Here is a 23398-nt window from a genome sequence, read left to right on the forward strand (position 1 = left end):
TTATGATTTATGATTTGTAACAACCCCTCATACCGGGAGTGGCACTTCATGAAACATATTTACATAGAGAATTTGCAAACATTTACAAAGACCTCTCCCTGCGCACCTTCAACCACAGGGCTATGAAAATGTTTTACCAACTAAAACCTTCTTTGGCACACCCAAATACAACCACAAGTATTCAACTCATTCCATCCACTTGTTTCGGAATGCATAGAAGTCAAACAAACAAACAAACACACAAGCAAACAAACAGACATGTCTCAAATTATACAAAGTATGATAATCTTATAAATAATTTCAAGTGTTTGTGTGTTTGTACATTATTCTTTCACGGTCCAAACCGTTGCATCTCGAGCCCCCAAATTTTGGGTGTAGGTACTTCAGAATCTGGAGAAGGTTTTAAGCTTCCACACATTGGCCTTGAAGGCCGTTTTGAGGCCATCAAAGGCTGCCTTAAAGTGTATATTGGGATGTGGGGTCAGGCAGTGCTTCCGCCAGCCCACAGGCAAAAGGTAACCACCAGGAGGCCAATAACTCCATAGCTTTACAATGTCTAACACATTCCGAAACAATGTCTAACACATCCTAATTCACCTGTCATAGTCGGCACACATCAGCGGTAAATGCTCGGCTGCCCAAATTAATATCTAATCAATTTCAGGTTGATGTATTGCCGAGAGCGCGCTCCCCTTCAGGAAGCCACGTGACCTCTAGTTAAATGGCAAAATTAGATGGTGGACACTGGAACTCGTGGTTAACTGATTGGCAGCCCAGCTCACCCAGCCGGGCAGCATCAGAACACCCCCCCCCCCACCCCTTTTGGTGATATATACTTTAATGTTGATGCATTAAAAAAAACATTTTAAACCTTCTCATTTGGACGATTATGAGTCAGCAAGTAAAGTTAGCTAACCTGTAAATGTGATTGCTCGAGATATGTTATTTTTAAAATGTGAAATAAAATGTGGCACTATTGTTTTTGGATATCTGGGGAGATCAATTGGATAGTATCTGGAATATTTATGTAGTTTACCTTAACGATACTCATTTCAGGCTGCTATTTGTGGTTTACCTCGGATGCATGTTCGTAAAATGAATAAATGATCCAAACCTCATTCATCTCTCACATCCCTCCATCAGCTATACGTCTGGATGGTGTGAACGTTACGGGATACTTTGCCTGGACCCTGATGGACTGCTTTGAATGGACAGCTGGTTACACTGAGCGCTACGGCTTCTTTGCAATCAACCACAGTGACCCGGAGCGGCCTGCAACGCCAAAGAGTTCCATTGAAGCCTACAGAGCCATCATAAGCTGCAATGGTTTCGTTGATCCAAGCACTCGTAATCCCTGCCTGCATTTACGTACGACTTTGTGGTGATGAGGAGTTGTCAGCTATATAATTGTATATGAGCATAAATAGTCAAGTGGATTTTGGAAGAAAAAAAATGTCAGATTATGCTGGCTATCAATCAGAAATCGTTGCAACGAAATGCAAACAAATTTATGAATGATGGGTCAATTTACAATGACTCACAAGCTCAAACACATCCTTGTGTCCCTTAATCCTCAGTTAAGGGATAATCAACTCAAATTTGGTTTGTTCGGAATCATTTTCATGGCCATATTTCAAAACCGATTAGTTTGTGGCAAGGGATGGTTAAAAAATGTTGAAAATTGCACAAGAGTCCGTTGAAGCCTCAAAGGACGACATTCACTCTAAATGAGGAAGACTAAGAAGACTTATTTGGCCGAAAGCTTGTCATCATCAAGATCGTCAAGAACCTAAGTCAGTGACTTATTTAATTTCTTCCCATCATATGAATTGTTGCGTTGCGGATACTGAGACACCAGCTTGTCACTCAGGGGGAATTAATCCCTGGTTGTCCTCGAAAGAGCCGGACCTGGGGCCACCGCTTACAATTAATGGTATGGTATGGTGGGTTGTTTTAAAACCACGAACGCCACCCAGTCATCCACGAGTTCCAGTGTCCACCGTCTAATTATTCCGTTTAACTAGAGGTCACGCGGTTACCTGAGCAGGGAGCGCGCCCTCGGCAAAGCACCAATGTTATCTCGATTAGATTTTAATTATGGCGCCTGAGCGTTTTAACCACTGGTGCGTGCCGACGATTTTTTGGTCAAATCTGTGGTATTTACCTCCCGGTCTATCTCGGTTCGAACAATGCTAGACCAATAGAAGGAAAGGACAAACACGGACAGGTTGGAAATCGACAAATAATTTATTAATAATAAAATAAATAAATAAAAATAACCTTTTATTTGCTGAGGTAAATATTGAATTTCAAAACAAAATCAATCAAAATGCCAGGAAAGACACAAAGAGCAGATGCTTATTGGGGGTTGACTTACAGCTAAACACAGACAAGGGTACCCAGCAGATCATTCAGGGGAAGAGGAGGGGGGAAGAATCATCTCGCTCACCAGAAAGTCATCCGTGAAGTGAAAACGTCCTGAAAATGCATGCGTGCATGTCACGTCCGTCGCCAGCACCCAGCTTTGCCGTACACCCTCTCGCAGGGCAGCCTTGAACGCCAGTCGACGTCTGGAGGGCACCGAGATCGTCCGTTGCGGGTTTAGACCCTGGTGTTGTTGGTGATCTCCCGAGCCTTACTTGTTGGCAGCACTGCTCACACCCACACGCGCACCACACGCTCGCTTACCCAAGCACTGGAAGGGCGAATTGTCTCTTTGGCGCTGGTTCAACACCCGCTTCTTGGTGGCTTCTCTCGCCCTTTGCTTTTTCCTCTCTGGACTTTTTCTCCTCAGACTTTTTCTCCTCAGAGAACGTCCCTCTTTCGCTCATTTTTTTAATATCTCAGAACGTCTCTCCTCACAGAACGTCTCTCTTCACAGAACGTCTCTCCTCACAGAACGTACCACACGCTTTCTCTCGCTCGTTTTTATATCCCCGGGCTGTCTCCATGGGGTGCCGTCCGCCTCAAGCTCACCCCGCCCCACTGGGGCACGGTTCCCATGACGACCCGTGCACTCTCCAAAAAGGCGGGCGTCGGAACCCGCAAAAGAATGCTGCTGAGGAAAAATTAGGGCGGGCTTCAGAGCTCATGAAAGAATGTTGCTGAGGAAAAACGAGGGCGGGCTTCAGAGCTCGTGAAAGAAATGTGTGTGAACGTGTCTGTCGTAAAGAAAAAAAGCTTCCCATCTAAGAGAGGGGATCTATCCTTTACCCTTCTCAATGCATCACATTTACAATCCCATTGGACATGGGGATGGGGGTCATGTGAACATGCATTTGAAGAAATAACTGTCTGAGGACCTGGATGTGTGGATGCATTCATCAGACCAGATTCTAAAATCCGTAACAATATATATATATATATATATATATATATATATATATATATATATATATATATATATATATATATATATATATATATATATATATATATTCCCATTTCGTATGGCTGGGGAGAGACCACTTTAACATTAGGTTATAAACACAAGGAGATCTATCCAAAGACAACTGAATGAACAGTTCCGAATGCTGTGCATTCCTATTCATGCAATCAGTCCTTCTGTTCATTGGACCTTGTTCATTTCCAGCCTTCACACGAGAATTCATTGGGATCAAATGCTATTCTATTGAGCCTTTTGGCTGACTCAAATCGGCAGACATTTTATTTCATAAATATATCTTTACATTGTTGGTATCTTTATCATAAGTGGCAATAATTACGAGTATTTCTTGAACACATGAACACGTTTCTCTCCTTACAAATCCTGCATCAGGTTGCTACTGAAATCATCAATGAGCATCCGCACTATTATTTTCCCATTTGCTCTTAGATTTCCGATTGGAGTAGATCTTTGACAGGCAATTCCAATAACACATCAATCGTTTCTAAGAAAACATTCCTTGGTGAACGCAATTAGTGAATTTGGGGCTTTATTTGCTGCCAGCAGGTGATGCATAACGGGTTTTTTTTCAAGCTTGCAAAAGCTCTCTGAATGAAATAATTTTAAAACGTATAAAATACGGTTTATTTTGGGTACATGAGGCAGGAACAACATTTGGAGTAATTATTGTGAAATATCTAACATTAATAAACTAATCCATAGTGTGGGGTTCTTACTAAGATGTTTGTGTGGGTGACAAGGTAATGCTGAAAACGAACATAAATTAACGTAAAAACAAATAAACGGCACTCAGTCGAGCATGTACCTCCACCAGGCTGAACAGTTTATGTTTTGTATCCCACTGATAGGCCAGATCTGCATCCGGACTTGAACCAAAATCGAATCGGCTTGTTCTTGTCACATACTGAACTCATACACCAAGTTTTGTCATAATCCATCCAAAACTTCACTTCTTTTTTTAATATCCAAAACTTTTTTTTTTGTTAATTTAAATCGTTTTTTGGTGATATCGTTTCCTGAACTCATGCTATATATCATTTTGTTTACTGAACTCGTTTACTGAACTCATGGTGAAGTAGCACTTAAAAAAAATTCTCCAATCTGGATCTGGATCTCCACCAAAATCTAATCAATTTGCCTTTGCCACAAACCCAACCTGTCCACCAAATTTCGTTGGAATCCGTTCCTAAACTTTTGAGATATCCTACTCACAAAGAGACAAACAGACAGATGGGGGTGAAAACACTATCTCATCCACTTTCAGTAACGGAGGTAATAAGAGTAAAAGTACACGTTATACCAACATGGAATGCCAAGGGGCCAAAAAACCTCAGTTTACAACGATTACAATGATTATTTTCAACAGAAAATTTACAGATACGCTATAACCATGCATCCATTGGGACCGTACTCTGTGAAGGACGTTGGTGTTGCTTAAGTAGTCTCCTTGGCCATTGGGAACAATCCTGGATGGGTCGCCACTCCGACACAGACTATAACACCATATTGAGATATACGGTAATTGGCAAACATCGTTTATTTAATGCAAAATTACAATGTCATTGTTTCACATATTTTAAGTTTCATGCAGGAGTTGTGACACGCAAACATTAGGTGACACCAGACTTCACTTCAGACCACAGTCGATGTCCCAGGGAGAAATGACATAACATCCCAGGGCACTCTGGGAACTAGGAACACCATCTATATGACGTTGCTTTTCTCTGCACAGTCAGTGTGGTAATTGAGGAGAAATCTACAACCTGCTCTATCATAGGAGTTAATTAGCACCTTTTTGTACACATTTGAATGAATATATTTACCGAATTCAACTCTACTTCTTAAAATATCATGCTTTGTACATCACAAAATTTCTCTTTTCTTGCTACTTTCAAAATCGCCAATACGAAATGAGCGTGATATCAAATGCCAACATGTTCGTGGAAATCACAACAACCAGAGAAATAACAATTGTCTTACAACTGTCTGGATTGTACAACATTGCAATTAATTTGACCAATTCAAAAAAAATATCAAATTTTGAAATGATTGTTAATCGCTTGACAGATAACTAATCCACATAATTGAGTCAGGAACATATCTGTACCCTGTTGATGCATTTTGATTGTTTCAACTTCAAATTGAATTTGTGCTTCGTTCTCCCTTTTTGACTTAAAAAAAAATTCAGGTGAAGTTGAAGATAATTTTCACATCCAATTATCATCAGTCGTTGAGAGTTTATTGTTTTACATGTATATATATATATATATATATATATATATATATATATATATATATATATATATTTTTTTTTTCAGGCTCTCCTAAGGCTCGTGGAGGAGCTGTGACACAAATCGTAAACACATGCAGACAGATACATGAGACAACACCACACTTGACTTTCACACAAACACAGCCTCTCAGATTGGGGGAAGTGACATTCTTTCCCAGAGTACTCTTGGTACCAGCGACGTCATCTTTATGACGTTGCTTTTCTCTCCACACACAGTGGGGAAATCAAAGGAATTTCATCCTTTTCATGGATGCCAACCGATAGGGATTTTTTAAAATCCTCTCTCCTTTGAATGCTGAGCATCAAGCAAGGAAGCAACATGTACCGTTTTTTATCATTTAGGTATGACTCATCTGGGGTTCGATCTGCTGACCTCCAGACTCAGAGTGGATGCTCTAACTACTTTCAGTTTAATCTCAACTTTTCTATTGTCTAAAAAATTCTAAATTTATAATTGCAGTCCATGTACTTGAAGATTTACCCTCAAAATGAACAATCATCCTTGTTTTATTTTTATAATTCGATGTTAATAAGCCACAGAATTGCTGAACAACCCTCATATATGTTTCTCACAGCACCGACAACAGTGGCACCAACAACACCAGAGCCAACTTTGCCAGCTCCATGGGAGAAGTACTACTTCCTGGGTATTGCACTCGATGAAACGCATGCTGAGGCTGCACTTTGGACGCTGCTCGGAATAGTGATCGCATTGTTTTTGCTCCTTATGTTCAAGTGTGTGACAATGTTTGAAAGTGTAAAATTAGACACTTCTGCTGCCATTGTGGTTGAGAATGAACATATTAATAATATATATTATTAGATGGTCTGAGTGAGAAATGTAATGAGGAGGGAAGTCAGCTGAACATTGGAAAGGAAGACGTGATTGACTTTATAATGCTAGGAGATGCATTAAAAGTAAACTATAGGAGGAGGATATTGCCAAAATGAAGAAAGAAAAGACATCACCGAGATGGAGAGGGACGAAAAAAAAGGGGAGTAGATAGGAGTAGTTGAGTCATTAATCAAATGTATTTGAACGACAATTTTTACGAATATGTTGAGGCTGTTTCAAGGTGATAATTTTTTTTTGCACAATTGCATTTCATGATCTATGTTCATGATTTAGTCTTCCTTGAACAATATAATACTATTGCCAAGTAAGTAGATCTGTTGAGGAAAGTTTGTTGCAGAATGCAGGGCTATGAAATAATAATAACTACAATAATCATGTTTTCCATGTGTTTGTGATTTTTTTTTTTTTTGCAACAACACAACTTGCAACTCACTTCGCAGTTGTTTTCGGTTTCTGATATGAAAACTTTATTCATTTTCACTTTCGCTACCACAACCCTCCACCATACTCTTCCCAAAAGTTTGAGAATAATGGTCATGTTAGAGACTTGATGTAGCTTGAAGCTCAGCTGTTTGATAAAGAATTAAGTAGTTCAAGACATATATGTTTGATAAAGAAGTATCTCAAAGCACAGTGTGGTTGAGTAATTCTTTAAGGATTCTCAGGAAAAGCTTGGAATATGATGAGATAAATCTCTCAGAATCCTGAAAGAATTCCAAACCAATTTTAGCCTTGAGGTCCTCCTTTATTACACACAATAACCTGCTTGTTATTGTAATTTATTGAGGTATCAGAAGGTGGAACGAGGCCATTCCAGGGGTTATTTTTTTAGCTTTACAATTTGAGGACAAAGTTGTGATGTTTTCATGACATTTCCTGGAGTCTCTTTCAAATTATCAGGGAAGTTGTTTTATCTTCTTTAGGTTTCTTCAATGATGACTGGTTTTGTGGTTGATTTTCTATACTTTCCAAGATCTATTCTTGTCACATTTTACCTTCAGGCACTTTCCCACTTTCGTTATTTCTGATACACTTGCACATTACCCATAGGGTGATTGCATCACCCCCCTACATTGGCACTCACTCACGCACGCATGCACACACACACACACACACACACACACACACACACACACACACACACACACACACACACACACACACACACACACACACACACACTCTCTCTGCTCAACAAAAGGCTTCAGCCTCCCTAGCCTCCCAGCCTCCCCATACTAAATCTGTCCCATCTTTGCTCTACCCCACACCCCCAAAACCCGAAGTCCTAACCCTTCCCCTACCAACCTGAAGGCATCAATCCCCTCTCCATACTTAAGCCTCCAAACTCCTGCCCCTCTTCCCACCCACCCACACCAAAAGTCCTCAACCCCCACCCCTCTCCAAGCCTCACCCTTCCCCTTCCAAAGTTGGCCCATCTTTACTCTCACTCCCGCTCATAAAAACAAACGGACATTCCCACATTGAAACAGCGGAATATGTAATGCGTTCTGCTACCCTATCATGCTTTCACCGCCTTCACAGAAACCTGTCAGTCATCTGCTCAACTCGCAATTTTACGAAAAAACAGTCTGAAACAAGTAAAAATACATATAATGTCATAGCCCCAATTGTTTCTGTAATTTGCTGGACAGAGTTGAATGGCTAGCCCATGTTTATGTACAACTAAAATGGATGCCAGTCGGCCATATTTGATCAGATCGCAAAATAAAGTGAGGAGCACGTGTTTGATATCATGTATTGTGCTTGTGCTAAGTTTGAACAAAGTCGGACCACGTACTATATGTCTGAGAAATGGCTGGGGCACATTTAAGTAACAAAATGGCCACCAGTTGGCCATCTTGCATCTGATCTCGAAATGAAATGACGTGCATATGTCAGCCATCATTCTTTATCTGTTTGCTAAGTTTGAACAAGATCGGTAAATGCATGTCTGAGAAATGGTTGAGGATGTGTTCGATAACAGGGTTTTTTTTTACAATTAAAATGACCACCAGTCTACCAGTTGGCCATCTTTCATCAGATCACAAAATAAAGTGAGATTCAGGTGTATGCCATCATGTACTGTGCTTTTCCAAAGTTTGAACAAAATCAGACCATGCATGCTTGAGAAATGGTTGGGGACTCATTTAAGTAACAAAATGGCCGTCATTCAGCCATCTTGGATCTGATGTTGAAAAAAAAGTCGTGCTTATGTAAGCCATCATTCCTTATCTGTTTGCCAAGTTTGAACAAGATTGGTAAATGCATGTCCAAGAAACAGGACGTGTTCAACATCGGGGATTTTTTTACAACCTAAATGGCTGCCAGTCAGTCATCTTTGATTGCATCATGAAACAAAATGAGGTGCATAAGTATACCATCATATGTTTTCTTTGTGCCAAGTACAAATAAAATCGGTCTATACATGTCCAAAATATGGTTGCACATGCACGCACTGACACGAAAATCGAGACCAAATCCATGAGCCCCCGCTTCGGACTCGGTCCAATTGAGGATAATAATCGCAAGGACCTGTATTACCTCTGCAGTAAAATGGCTGCTTGAGAAAAAGGATTCTAAATGGTAAATGCAAAAGCGTTCTAAAGGTTAAATTATAAATTCTAAACTCTGAAGGCTTCTAAAGAGTAATTCTAAAGGATAAATTCAAAGGTTCTAAACTCTAAAGGCTTCCAAAGGGTAATTCTAAAGTGTAAATTCTGAAGCTCTAAACGAGTAATTCTAAAGGATAAAGTGCTAACATTCTAACCTCTAATGGCTTCTAAAGGGTAATTCTAAAGTTCCAAAGAGTATGGTAATGCTAAAGGATAAATTCTAAACTCTAAAGGGTAAATTCTAAAGTTCTAAAGAGTAAATTCTAAAGTTCTAAAGGGTAATTTGCAGCTGCTCCACTTGGAAACTATCACCCTTTCAGGTGGAAGAGTCAGTAATGATCAGAAGGGTTGAGAATAAACTCTGGATATCCTTGATAATATGAGACTGATCCAAATATTTCCTTGCATGGGACTGCTATCAGAGATTCCTGTTCTCACATTTCATTGATGACTGAGCTCATCCTTGGCTGTTCACCGATGTATTAACTTCAGCCACATTCGCATCTGTTATTGGTAAGTCATAATGCACTGAAAGCAATCCTCAGGGGTAGAACCATAGTGCATTCCTCCACATCCTAATTCATTCAGAAAAGGATCCGATCCCATTCTATCCCCTCCTCCAGGTGGGCGTAGTCAGCTTTTTCTCCTCTCCTCACCTGCTCATTGGAGTTTGATATTAATCCCCTCCTCTCAGTGGTCGGAGATTTTTTGTTCCCTTTTCCCAGTGGGCATAGTTTACTTTTTATCCACTTCTACAGATGGGGATAGTTTGCAAATAATCCCCTCCTTTCATGGTCGGAGTTTGCTTTTTATCGCCTCCTCTTGGTGGGCATAATTTCTTTGTCCGCTCCTCCCAGTGTGGGTGGTTTGCTTTTTGTCCCCTGTGGTGTATTTACAGCCTTGCATATTGTTAGTGTTAAGGAAATGGCCCTCCGTATGCTACTAAATATAGGATTAGCTCAGATCCCCCATTAAATGCATGTTTAGCCAGGTTGTTCAGTAATTTGATGTTACATGTGTGTCGGGAGGTGTAGGATGCATGCTAATTGTTCGTACATTGGTGGTGTACCGGGGGCTTCTTCTTCTTCCTTCCCCTCTCCGGACGAGGCCCCGCCCAGTCAGCTGAGGGGGAATGGCCTGGAGAGGGAGATGGAGCTGGGGGGAGTAGTTTGTCGGCTTCAAAAGGGGAGGAGCCGGTGGGCAGCGAACGGAGACCTCTTGGAGTAGTTCAGTTTGGAGGAAGTGAAACTAAGGGGAGGAGTTTGTAGGCTTTGTAAAGGGGAGGAGCCGGTGGGCAGTGAACGGAGACCTCTTGGAGTAGTTCATTTTGGGGAAGAAACTGAGAGGACGGAGTTGAACGATCGGTTTTGAGGCGTGCTCGGGCTTCGAGGTGAGAAGGAAAGGAAAAGGTGGAAAAGAACTGAGAGGACCTGGCTGCTGTGTGAGTCTAGAGTCGGCCTCGAGAGGAGGTGATCGACAGGTTCAACCTGCATCTAACGATGGAGCCTCTGACTGTCCCGACTCACCTCATGGCTCGACGACGCTTTGGAATTCCATGGACTCAGCCTGCGGAGCCTGGCACCCCGATGTGGCTTTGTCTGGTGAACAGGCCAGGCCTGGACTTGTATGCTGGACCTTGAGAGAAATCAACTGAAACCCATCGTCGATCTGACGGTCTGGTGCAGTCGACCTCGCGGGGTCTGAACGCGCCAAGGCTGCGTGCGCGGGCTCTGCCGTGAGCAAGAGTACGATGCCTCCATTTCGCCATGCTGCGTGTTCGAGCTTGGGGCTAGAATCCATGGACATCGGCTTGTTACGAGCGACATTCGTGCTTTTGACACTTTCCTCTCGTCCATGAAACATCACCAAGTACTCTGTCTTGTCTGCATGCTGTCTGTCTGTCTTGTCTGCATGTTCTTTAAGGTATATCTAGGTAGGGACCTCCTCAAAACCCGTAATCCGTAGTTCCCTAGTTAAGAATGGGTTATAGATTAGTTAAAACATTGTCGTGAATGTTTTGCTTGTGTTGTGTTCCCCGATGTTCCCCAATAAATCTGGTTGATTCATATGAAGTTGCCGCTATGGATTCATTCATGTCACGTCAAGGTCTCAAGGAACGATGCGTTCGATTGGTATATAAAACCAAAATGGTTACAGACTGGCAGAAAACGCTCGGCATCTGACAAAACCAGTCTGTAACCAGGGTCTATTTCCCCAACTGGTAAGGTCCAGGATTACGTTGGTATCGCGATTGAAGACGCGTGACCCGAGGCCTGTGCCGAGCCAGCTGGCGTTATAAACCCCAGAGACGGCGGTGGTGAGGGTGACGCCAAGAGTCGGGTGAGAATCCCGCCACCCTGGATCCGTAACAATATTAATCCCTTCCTCTCAGTGGTCGGAGATTTTTTTGTTCCCTTTTCCCAGTGGGCATAGTTTACTTTTTATCCCTTCTACGGATGGGGATAGTTTGCAAATCATCCCCTCCTTTCAGGGTCAGAGTTTGCTTTTTATTACCTCCTCTGGGTGGGCATAATTTCTTTGTCCGCTCCTCCCAGTGTGGGTGGTTTGCTTTTTCTCCCCTGTGGTGTATTTACAGCCTTGCATATTGTTATACAGTGTGGAATAAAGTAGTTCCTGGCCCGCCATTTTCCATGTTTGTGATTTTGTCGAACTCCATTTAAACCTATTGCATACATAATAAACTGGTGATGAGGATGGGATTTCTTTGCTGTAGTAAAGTTATTTGAACACATCGCTAAGCTGCTGTGCAAGCCCAAGGCCCATTGAGATTTGCTGCAACAGCAAGACAACGTGGGGGGCTGGAGCACCGAAGGCCGTGAAACTCAGACTGTGACTGAGGGCCATTTGCGTTGTGTTACGAAGATATGGCAGGCTGTATCGGTGGGATCGAGCCATTTGATAAAGGGCAGGAAGGCTGGCTAACATATTCGGAGAGGCTGGAGCAGTATTTTCTGGTGGATGGCATTACTGGTAAAAGAGAGGTGCCAGCATTTCTTCGCATCGTTGGCATCAAAATGTACGGGCTACTTCGTAATCTCACTGCACCAGACAAACCATGCACAAAGGCTTATGGGGAATTGGTGAAAATTCTCCAGGATGATTTATGCCCAAAACCCAGCATAATTGCATGGCGATTTCAATTCCACAAACATGATCAGCATGACGGAGAATCGATCTGTGATTTTGTCACCGAGTTGAAAAGGTTGTCTCAGCACTGTGACTTTGGTGACAATCTAAATGACACATTACGAGACAAGCTTGTCTGTGGATTGACAAGTGAGAGTATTCAGAAGCGCCTGTTGTCAGAAAGTGAGCTTCGTTTCCAGAGAACTGTTGAACTTGTGAATACCATGGAAACTGTTGCAAAAGACTGTGGAGTTATGGAATAAGAGAATGTCCAAGGTGTACAAGATGACTACCATGCTTTGGGCCATGCCTTCCAGGTCATCTGGTGCCCAGAGTGATGGAAATTACAGGGGTCTTGTTTCCGATATGGAAGGAAACACCAACCTGATACTTGTTATTTCTGGCATGAGGAGTGTTACGAGTCTGTCACTCAAGGTTGGTCTCCAGAAGTGAAACAGATTCAACCTTACTACAACCGGAAGAATGACCTGTCAGCCTATTATGGTTGGCTGTTGTGGGACACACGCGTAATTGTACCCCAATCTTTGCGCAATCGTGTGCTCGGACAGCCACATGAAGGACACATTGAGGTAGTAAAGATGAAAGCATTCGCATGTAGCTACGTATGGTGGCCCTCAATTGATAAGGACATCGAACATATAGCTAAGTGCTGTGATGGGTGTCAGCTACATCAGAACATGCCGCAGGTGTCACCTTTGCATCCATGGGAGTGGCCTTCAACCCCATGGGAGAGGATACACGTGGATTATGCTCGGCCGTTTCTTGAGACTGTTTCTGGTGGTGGTTGATACACATTCCAAATGGCCAGAAATTTATGTCATGAAGTCAACTACATCACAACAGACCATCACCAAACTGTGTGAGATTTTTGCCAGGAATGGCATATCTGAACAGCTAGTATGTGATAATGGTCCTCAGTTTCCATCAGATTAATATAACCTCTTCATGAAACAAAATGGAATTAAACACATTCGGTCTGCTCCTTACCATCCAACCACAAACAGGCTGGCTGAACGTTTTGTCCAAAGTTTCAAACAGGCTTTCCAAACTGCAAGGGAAGAGGATGGCACCAGGATGCAAAGTTAGTTCTTTTCCTGATATCCTACCAGAACACTCCTCATGCAACAACCAGAGAGTCCTGCAAAGTTGTTTCTTGGCAGACCACTGCATACTACATTGGATGTAGTTAAACCTGATATCAGAAAAAGAGTCAACGATAGACATTTTCAACACGCCCTTGGTGGAGGTAAAGGTAACAAGTGTGAATTTCTGGTCGGAGAGCCTGTTCTTGTGCGTGACTTCCGTCACAACCACAAGTGGGTGACTGGTGCTGTGAGGTCGAGACAGGGTCCCTTTAATGATGGTGTTGCAGTTGGACCCTGCATTTGGAAACAGCATGTGGACCAAATGCAGGATACCAAGCTGAGTTGTGAAGCTCAATCTTTCCAATCAGCAGACCCTCCTGTAAGGATGGAGTTAGAGGGGTCGGAGTCAACTGAGAGGATACCTGCACCAGCAGAAGCGGTTCCCGCTGAGACCGATGCTGTACCGGCATCAACAGATGCTCCATATCAACCAACCGAGATAGCTCTGGAGACAAGGCGGTATCCGCAGAGACACCAAAAAGTCTTAGAGAGATGGATCTGTGAAGGTATTCAGTTATGGGGCACAATAATCCCATCATAATCTCGAGCCAGGGTATGTTTCACCCCTGTGCTCAATCCACTGGATGGTACATTTCAGTTGCCTGCTGTCAGTGATGGATTGCAGTGTTCTCTTGTTATGATGCTCTTGTAATGTCTTTGATTATGCTATTTTCTAGAGTTCATCAAATGAGTAAAATGGTCATTTATTGTCATGTGTGATGACTTGTTCGTGTGGGATTAGATCGAGAAGGGAGGAAATGTGGTGTATTTACAGCCTTGCATATTGATATGCACTGGGGGAATAAATTAGTTCCTGGTCCGCCATTTCCCGTGACTGTCATGATTTTGTCGAGCTCCACTTAATCCGATTGCATACGTAATATCCCCCTCCTCCAGGTGGGTGGTTTGCTTTTTGTCACCTCCTCCCTGTGGGTGGTTTTGCTTTGCGTCCCCTCCTCCAGGTGGGTAGTTTGCGCTTTGTCTTCTCTTCCCTGTGGGTAGTTTGCTTTTTTTTTGTATACATTGTCAAGGCTCATATAAGAGCTAACACACAATGCACAGCATAGGGGGCATGAGAAAGGAGGGGTAGGAGTGGGAAGGACAAAACAGTGGGGAAAAGAGACATTACGAGATCTGTGGAAGGGAGTGGCATGGGGCGGGGAACATGGAGATACAAGATGGACATTACAGGGACTTTCAGGAAAGAAAGCAGGGAATTTGAAGGAGGGAGGTTTGGGGTGGATTAACGGGGGTAGAAAAGATCGAGAATCTGGATGGGAGATGATAAGAGGTGGTGGTGAACAGCTGTTTTGAAGGCTTGGAGGGAAGGATGGGATTGAACAGAGTGAGGAAGTTTATTCCAAAGGTGGAAAAAAGAGGCATGAAAGAGTGAAGGTGAGCAGTGATTCGTGATTTTGGTAGTTTAACCAGAAGGGGGTTGTTGGCAGACCTTGAGCGAACTGCGGAAATATGGTGGGGACAAATTGCAGACAGAGCAGGGGGACGAGACCAGAGAGGAGACAGTAGAAGACAGAAAGACCACCGACCTGCCTGTGGTGAGAGAGTGAGAGACCCAAAGACTCAGTCTCATCATGGGAGATACCAATGATCCGAAATGCCTTGGTTTCTACAGCGTGAAGCCGAGAAAGGTGGGAGGCAGGAGCACCAGCCCAGAGGAAAGAGCAGTACTCCCTCAGGCTGCAGACGAAAACTTTGTATGTGGTCAGGAGCTCAGGTGGGCCGAGGAAGGACTTTGCATGATGGAGGATTCCCAGTCGGCGACTGGCTTTGGAGGCCAGGTTGGAAATGTGGCTCTTCCAGGAAAGATCATGGCAGAAAGTGAGACCCAGAAGCTTGAAAGAAAGGACTTCGTCAAGAGGATTGTTGAGAAAGTGGATGGGGGGGTTTTGTAAACGGTCCATTCGGAGAGACATAGTGAGAGTGTGAGATTTGTCCGGATTGAAAGCCATGTTCCACGTGTTGGACCAGTTTGTGATTTTACCCAGATCTGCAGTGAGCGAAGAAACTGCTGCTTGCCACTCTGAGGGATGACCGATGGTAAGGCAGAGGGTGGAGTCATCAGCAAAGAGATAAAGAGGATTTTCCAGAGAGTCGGAGAGATTATTGATGAAAACCAGAAAAAGTACAGGGCCCAGAACGCTACCTTGAGGAACTCCAGCCTGGACAGGAAGAGGGGGGGGATGAAAGAACTCCATTTATGGCCACACATTGACTGCAGCAGGAGAGGAAGTCTGCAAGCCATGAGTGGAGATGGCCTTAGATACCATAGAAAGAGAGTTTGGTGAGCAGGGCAGGGTGCCAGACCGTGTCAAAAGCACGCGATATGTCTCGGGAGATGGCTCTGATTCCATGTCTGGCATTGAGGACCTCCATCCATTGTTGGGAGAGCAGATGCAGCATATCCAGCGTAGAGTGACCTGGTCTGAAACCAAATTGATGATCGGAAATCAAGTCATTGGAGAAGAGGAAGGATTTAATTTCTGAAGCAATGATAGATTCCATCACCTTGCTGATGATTGGGAGAAGGCTGATTGGCCTGTAGTTGCAGTGATCTGTTTTTGCACCTTTTTTATGCATGGCAGTAATGTTTGCTGATTTCCAAATCAGATTTTTCTGTCCCCTGTTTGCTGATTTTTTGTCCCCTCCTCCCAGTGAGCACTTTCCTTTTCATCCCTTCTCCCTACACGTGGTTTGCTTTATGTCACCTTCCTCTTAGTGGGTGCTTTGTTTTTTTCCCCTCCTACCGGTGGGTGGTTTGCATTTTGTCCTTTCCTCTCTGTGGGTGGTTTGCTTTTTGTGGTCCTCCTCCTGGTGGTTGGTTTGCTTTTTGTCCTCTCCTCCAAGTGGGTGGTTTGTTTTTTGTCCCCTCCTCCCTGTGGATGGTTTGCTTTTTGTCCTCTCCTCCCGGTGGGTGGTTTGCGTTTTCTCCTCTCCGTGGGTGGTTTGCTTTTTGTTCCCTCCTCCCAGTAGATGCTTTGCTTTTCATCCCCTTCTTCCTGTGGGTGGTTTGCCTTTTGTCCCCTCCTCTCTGTGGGTGGTTTGCGATTTTGTCCCCTCCTCCCAGTGGGTGGCTTGCTTATTGTTCCCTCCTCCCGGTGGGTGGCTTGCTTTTTGTTCCCTCCTCCCAGTAGATGGTTTGCTTGTCATCCCCTTCTTCCTGTGGGTGGTTTGCCTTTTGTCCCCTCCTCTCTGTGGGTGGTTTGCTTTTTGTGGTCCTCTTCCCGGTGGGTGGTTTGCTTTTTGTCCTCTCCTCCAAGTGGGTGGTTTGCTTTTTGGCCTCTCCTCCCTGTGGATGGTTTGCTTTTCGTTCCCTCCTCCCGGTGGGTGGTTTGCGTTTTGCTCTCCTCCCGGTGGGTGGCTTGCTTATTGTTCCCTCCTCCCGGTGGGTAGTTTGCTTTTTGTCCCCTCTTCCCGGTGGGTGGCTTGCTTATTGTTCCCTCCTCCCGGTGGGTAGTTTGCTCTTCATCCCCTCTTCCCGATGGGTGGTTTGCATTTTGTCCCCCTCCTCCCTGTGGATGGTTTGCTTTTCGTTCCCTCCTCCCGGTGGGTGGTTTGCGTTTTGCTCTCCTCCCGGTGGGTGGCTTGCTTATTATTCCCTCCTCCCGGTGGGTAGTTTGCTTTTTGTCCCCTCTTCCCGGTGGGTGGTTTGCGTTTTCTCCTCTCCTCCCGGTGGGTGGCTTGCTTATTGTTCCCTCCTCCCGGTGGGTAGTTTGCTCTTCATCCCCTCTTCCCGATGGGTGGTTTGCATTTTGTCCCCCTCCTCTCTGTGGGTGGTTTGCGTTTTTGTCCCCTCCTCCCACTGGGTGGTTTGCTTATTGTTCCCTCCTCCCGGTGGGTAGTTTGCTCTTCATTCCCTCTTCCCGATGGGTGGTTTGCATTTTGTGCCCCTCCTCCCGGTGGGTGGTTTGCGTTTTCTCCTCTCCTCCCGGTGGGTAGTTTGCGTTTTCTCCTCTCCTCTCCGTGGGTGGTTTGCTTTTTGTTCCCTCCTCCCAGTAAATGGTTTGCTTGTCGTCCCCTTCTTCCTGTGGGTGGTTTGCCTTTTGTCCCCTCCTCTCTGTGGGTGGTTTGCTTTTTGTGGTCCTCCTCCCGGTGGGTGGTTTGCTTTTTGTCCTCTCCTCCAAGTGGGTGGTTTGCTTTTTGTCCCCTCCTCCCTATGGATGGTTTGCTTTTTGTCCCCTCCTCCCGGTGGGTGGTTTGCGTTTTTCTCTCCTCCCGGTGGGTGGCTTGCTTATTGTTCCCTCCTCCCGGTGGGTAGTTTGCTTATTGTTCCCTCCTCCCGGTGGGTAGTTTGCTCTTCATCCCCTCTTCCCGATGGGTGGTTTGCATTTTGTCCCCTCCTCTCTGTGGGTGGTTTGCGTTTTTGTCCCCTCCTCCCGCTGGGTGGTTTGCTTATTGTTCCCTCCTCCCGGTGGGTAGTTTGCTCTTCATTCCCTCTTCCCGATGGGTGGTTTGCATTTTGTGCCCCTCCTCCCGGTGGGTGGTTTGCGTTTTCTCCTCTCCTCCCGGTGGGTGGTTTGCGTTTTCTCCTCTCCTCTCCGTGGGTGGTTTGCTTTTTGTTCCCTCCTCCCAGTAAATGGTTTGCTTGTCGTCCCCTTCTTCCTGTGGGTGGTTTGCGTTTTTGTCCCCTCCTCCCGCTGGGTGGTTTGCTTATTGTTCCCTCCTCCCGGTGGGTAGTTTTCTTTTTGTCCCCTCCTCCCAGTGTGTGGTTTGCTCTTCATCCCCTCTTCCCGGTGGGTGGTTTGCTTTTCCCAGTGGGTGGTTTTCTTTTTGTGCCCTTCTCCCAGTGGGTGGTTTACTTTTTGTCCGTTCCTACCAGTGGGTGGAATGCTATTTGTCCCATCCTCCAAGTGGGTGTTTTGCTTTTTTTCCCTTCACCTGGTGGGTGGTGTACATTTTCTCCCTTTCTTGCGGTGGGTGGTTTGCTTTTTGTCTCCTTCTCCCGGTGAGCGCTTTGCTTTTCGTCGCCTTCTTCTGGTGAGTGGAATCATCAATGGGACAGGCATTGATGCATGTTCGCCGAATGCATGTGGAGCACATGGGGGTGCAGAATAGGCCAACCTTGTTGCAACTTCATTTATTCCAGTAGTTTCCCTTGCACCCACATATATCATGCATTGTATGCCAACGGGTGCCATTGTGGGTCAGTGTCCATCAGAAATAGCATCCCATTTCTGAATTGCCATCCCACTCAGTGGGAGACAACTTGTAGCCCAACCATTGTTGCACTGTTAAGTATGATTCTGGTATATATGAGTGGTACTTTCTAGCCGCTGAAGTTCGGGCACCTTTCTTGTTGGAACCCGGCTGGGGAGACAGGTTCTGCTGACTCGCCTCATGTACCATATTTAACGACGCTTGTCTAGAGGGGTACACCAAACTGCCCCATTAAACTTTAGGAGAAATAGCTCACCTATGCATGCAACTTCATCGTGATTTGAGCCAGATTAATTCAGCACCTCCTTCGCCCCCCCCCACTCCCACCTCCTCCCATTCCCCAGTCCTTTTCACGTTCAAAAATGGCCAATGCCATCTTTTTCCCTATGTTGTACAGGGCTGAAACCCTGTCGTAACCGGTAATGGCATGTATGAACATGAGATGGGCCTTGACTGTGAAACTGATAGATTGCTGGATTTCCTGAATGCTGTAGACAAATATTGAGTAAAGTCTGAAGAGCATATGCAGGTCCAGACCAGCAGCTGTGGCCTGTGCAATAAGCATGACCAACAAATCAGTGTCAGTTGCTAAGACCACAACAGGTCTGGTTTGATCATATGCTGCAGCTATCATTGGAGTTTGAGCATCAAGGTAATCAGCATCTGCAGTGCTCCGCTTGCTCGCTACGCCAGTGGCCTCAAACTTGTTGATGAGCTTAGTGATTATCCTTTCTTTGTTCTTTCCGTTTGCCAAGAAAGCTTTTTGAAAGGTGGTCGTCATCATACTAAGCTCAAAGATGATGTCTGTTGAGGCATTCTGGGTTGTTCGGCACTGTTGCTCTGATGCTTTGCTGGACATTGTGCAACCATATCCATCGAAAACAATCATGGATTCATGGCCATAATTGTTGAGGACATGTGCCACATATGTGTTGCACACCTGGTCATATGTGGCGCCATTGAGCCAACACACGCTCTGTAAAATATGACCTCCATCAAGGACGAATTGGACGTTCTGGGGGAATTTCCGAAAGAACATTCACCTTTGATTTCAAGATGTTTGCGACGACACTTTTGTTGTTCTTATGCGTTATCCTTTTGTCCATTAGGAATGGAGGCTGCTTCCTGCATTCAAAGCACAGATATTCCTGCATCCCGGTTTTATGCTTCATTACATGTCACACGCATGACGAGGAGGGGGGTGTTGACCACTTCCTGTCCACAGACTGATACTTGACTTTTTGCAGTGTTAATGGAGGTAAACTCTGTCTTTATACTTCAACTTGATGTCAGCGTAGTTATGGGTTGTCATCACTTCTGCTGCTGTTTTACCATGTGGAAGTGGTTTTACTCTTAAAGCATTTTTTTTGGACCTCCCAATAAAGCATTAAAAGTTGGAACCAGTCTGATAAATATAGTCGTTCTGCCCACATCTCACAATATTGATTAAACCAATGTAATGGGCTATAATTGTGAGGATCCCGTTGGGAATATTCATTTTCTTTGTTACATTTATGTTTTATAAAATAGGCATTTGCTCTTTGTGATGATGATTCACGATGTATTACTCAAATTGGCCTGGACTATTTAATTACCTGGTAATGTCGCATGAGTTCCAGGGGTATATCGATTACTACATGATTAAATAACTTTTATATTCTAGTTTATTTTATACTTAAAACGAATTTCTTGTAGCTCCTGTAAGCATCTGCTTTCTGTCACAGTAACTGGCTAGGAATGTTACCTGCCCTGGAAAAGGGTTGGAGTGGCCGTTCCCTGAGGCTATCAATGTTGGACCTTGAGCAAGATGGTTGTGCTTCTTCGTGAATGGTTGAACTCTCATTGACTCACCTCTCCCCAACCGAAACACAAACCACAAGCAGTTCCTTATCTTACAAGGAAATCAGACAGGTGGAGGCCATTCAGCCCATCATGCCTGCGTGACATCAACACCGCACTAATTTATCAACACAAGATCCAAAGAAGAAAATGCAAAATGTGTTTTTGTTTTTTAAGTGTTTTTGTGGGGGTTTTATTTATTTATTTATATTTAAGTTTTTGTAGTTTTTGTATTTATTTATTGATTTTTATTTTTTTTGTATTTCTTTTTTTCTTCTCCTCGGTGGAGGGGGCATAGGCTTGGTTGAAAAAAATACACGTCAACCACACAACACCCCTTGATGAGACGCCCCACCAACAGCACTCCTTACACATGCACACAATCAGCCATCAATGCACAAGCTAACGAAAAGTCCTGTCAACATCCCTACACCCCTCTGTCTCCATAACTTCCAGGTACCTATCTAATTCCAATTTAAACTTATCCACTTTTTCTGCTGCCACTACCTTTCCAGGGAGGCCATTCCATGCATTAACTATTCTCTGAGTGAAAGTCCCCTGCCTTACTACCGTCTTAATTCTCCTCTTCTTTACTCTCAGGCTATGGCCCCTGGTCCTATCACTATCTACTCTGCTGAATAATTCATCTGCACTTATTTTATCTCCACCTCTACATCTTAAACATCTCCATCACATCTCCTCGTAACCGCCTCCTTTATAGTGTATAAAGCCCTGTCTCCTTCAGCCGCTCCTCATAGGTAAGTCTAGTTAGGCCTGGAATCAATGTAGTAACCCTGCGCTGAACCTTCTCTATGGCATCTCTGTCCTTCCGGAACTGTGGTGACCAAAACTGCACACAATATTCTAGATGTGACCCTCACTAAATTCCTGCACAATGTTAACACCACCTCTTTTGATTTATAAATGATCCCCTTTAGAATACAGCCCAAAACCCTACTTGCTTTACCTATAGCTGCCTGGCATTGTGCTGCATGCTTACTTCCCATATCTATTACTATGCCCAGATCCTTCTCCTGTGTGACACACTCCAAAATTACCCCTTGCATCCTGTAATCTCTATTTTCATTGTTCTTTCCCATCCCCAACACCTTACACTTGTTCAGGTTAAATTCCATCTGCGAATCTTTTACCCAATCTATACAAGTATCAATACTTTCCTAAATCTGATTACCACCCCCTCTGCTATCCACCTTACCTCCAAGCTTTGTGTCATCTGCAAATTCAGAAAGCTTACTCTTCACCCCACTATCCAAATCGTTGATGTAAATAATGAATAGTAATGGTCCGAGTACTGATCCCTGAGGTACCCCGCTACTTACATCCTCCTAGCAAAACAGCCTCCCACTCACAGCCACTCCTTGCTTCCTATCACGAAGTTAGTTTGCAATCCAATTAGCTACCTGACCAGCCATTCCACAAGTCCTCACTTTGGCTAACAACCTTCAATGTGGTACCTTATCAAATGTCTTCTTCACGTCTAGATATACTATGTCCACTGTCTTTCCATCATTCACCCAATCATCCACTGCTTCATAGAACTCTAAAAGATTTGTTAAACAGGAACCAACTTTGGTAAACCCATGCTGACGACCTTTAACTAGTATATATTTATTTAAATGGTTCCTCATCTTCTTCTTCTTCTTTCAGCTGCTCCCGTTAGGGGTCGCCACAGCGGATCATCCGTTATGATCCGCATAATTATTTGGCACAGGTTTTACACCGGATGCCCTTCCTGACGCAACCCTGGTCACCTCTTATGACACAGGGATATGGTACACCTATTTTAACCGGGGCATAAACCGGGCCCAGTACACTGATACTCACTTTGCCAACCTCGGAAGTATGACAGGCTGAGTCAACCTCCTGGTGTGTATTAATTCAAGCGGCCAACGGGGCTTTAACTCAGGACCTTTTGGATCCCAAGCCGCTACCCGAACCACTACGCCAACACCTGGCTAGGAACCACTAAATGGTTCCTCATCTGGTCCTTAATTAATGTCTCCAACACCTTCCCCACAACGATCATCAAACTAACAGGTCTATCATTTCCCAATTCTTCCCTGGATCCTTTCTTAAATAATGGTGCTACATTTGCTACTGTACAATCCTCCAGTACCTGTCCTGACTCCAGTGAACTATTGAAAATATCTGTTAACATCTCTCTTACCTGCTCAGCCACCTCCATCAATACTCTCAGGTGCATACTATCTGGTCCTGGAGCCTTATCTACTCTAGGATTACCCAGCTGTGCCTTTACTTCCTCCACTGTAACTTGGATCTTCTGTAAAAGCCCTTTCTCACCTCCTTGATAAATACTCTCAGCTATTGGCAAGTCTCCTGATTGTTCTTTTGTAAATGTTGAAGTAAAATACCTGTTTAATAAGCCTGCTATCTTACTTTCATCACTAACCATTCTCCCCATGCCATTCCTCAATTTTGTTTTGCTCAACTGTCTCATTACACCATTGTTTGCTTAAGTGTATAAAAGGACATCTATTGAGGCTCTGAGAGACAGGGATTCATCGACGACATTCTGTATTACATTCTGTGTGTCTCTCCCATGTGCATGAATATATGATTAAAACTCTGAACCTGAAGAACTGAATTATTCTACAACCGACTGCAGAGATTTCATCTGCATTCGCTGCCTTATCCATTACAACCCTATTAGAGATGGAGACAAGCTGGCATCATGCTCCTGGTCCAAGAAGGGAGAATGGACATGAAGCCGATTCACAAAAGTCCCATAGTCTTTATCATCTCGTGCAGTGCTTCAGGCACACAAGTCGACATGCTTGTCAGATGTGTGACTGTGAACATCACAGAACTCGAGGACGTTATAGATACGTACACAACAAGGTGTGACATAGACCCAATTGGTCA

General features: G+C 44.2%; 1 protein-coding gene across 1 annotated transcript in view; it reads left to right on the forward strand.

The window, feature by feature from the left end:
- The window catches only part of LOC147032931 (uncharacterized), a 209944-nt gene that overhangs the window by 83463 nt on the left and 103083 nt on the right, over window positions 1–23398 (forward strand). Inside the window, exons 11-13 of the mRNA XM_085850977.1 lie at window positions 1144–1368; window positions 6275–6434; window positions 13445–13939. Of these exons, the coding sequence (XP_085707103.1) occupies window positions 1144–1368; window positions 6275–6434; window positions 13445–13939 (880 nt within the window). The remainder of the gene's footprint in view (window positions 1–1143; window positions 1369–6274; window positions 6435–13444; window positions 13940–23398) is intronic.

This window comes from Eptatretus burgeri, chromosome 2 (assembly GCF_056783735.1).
Source record: "Eptatretus burgeri isolate ZD-2024b chromosome 2, Ebu_testis_v1, whole genome shotgun sequence".
In the NCBI taxonomy this organism is placed as follows: domain Eukaryota; kingdom Metazoa; phylum Chordata; class Myxini; order Myxiniformes; family Myxinidae; genus Eptatretus; species Eptatretus burgeri.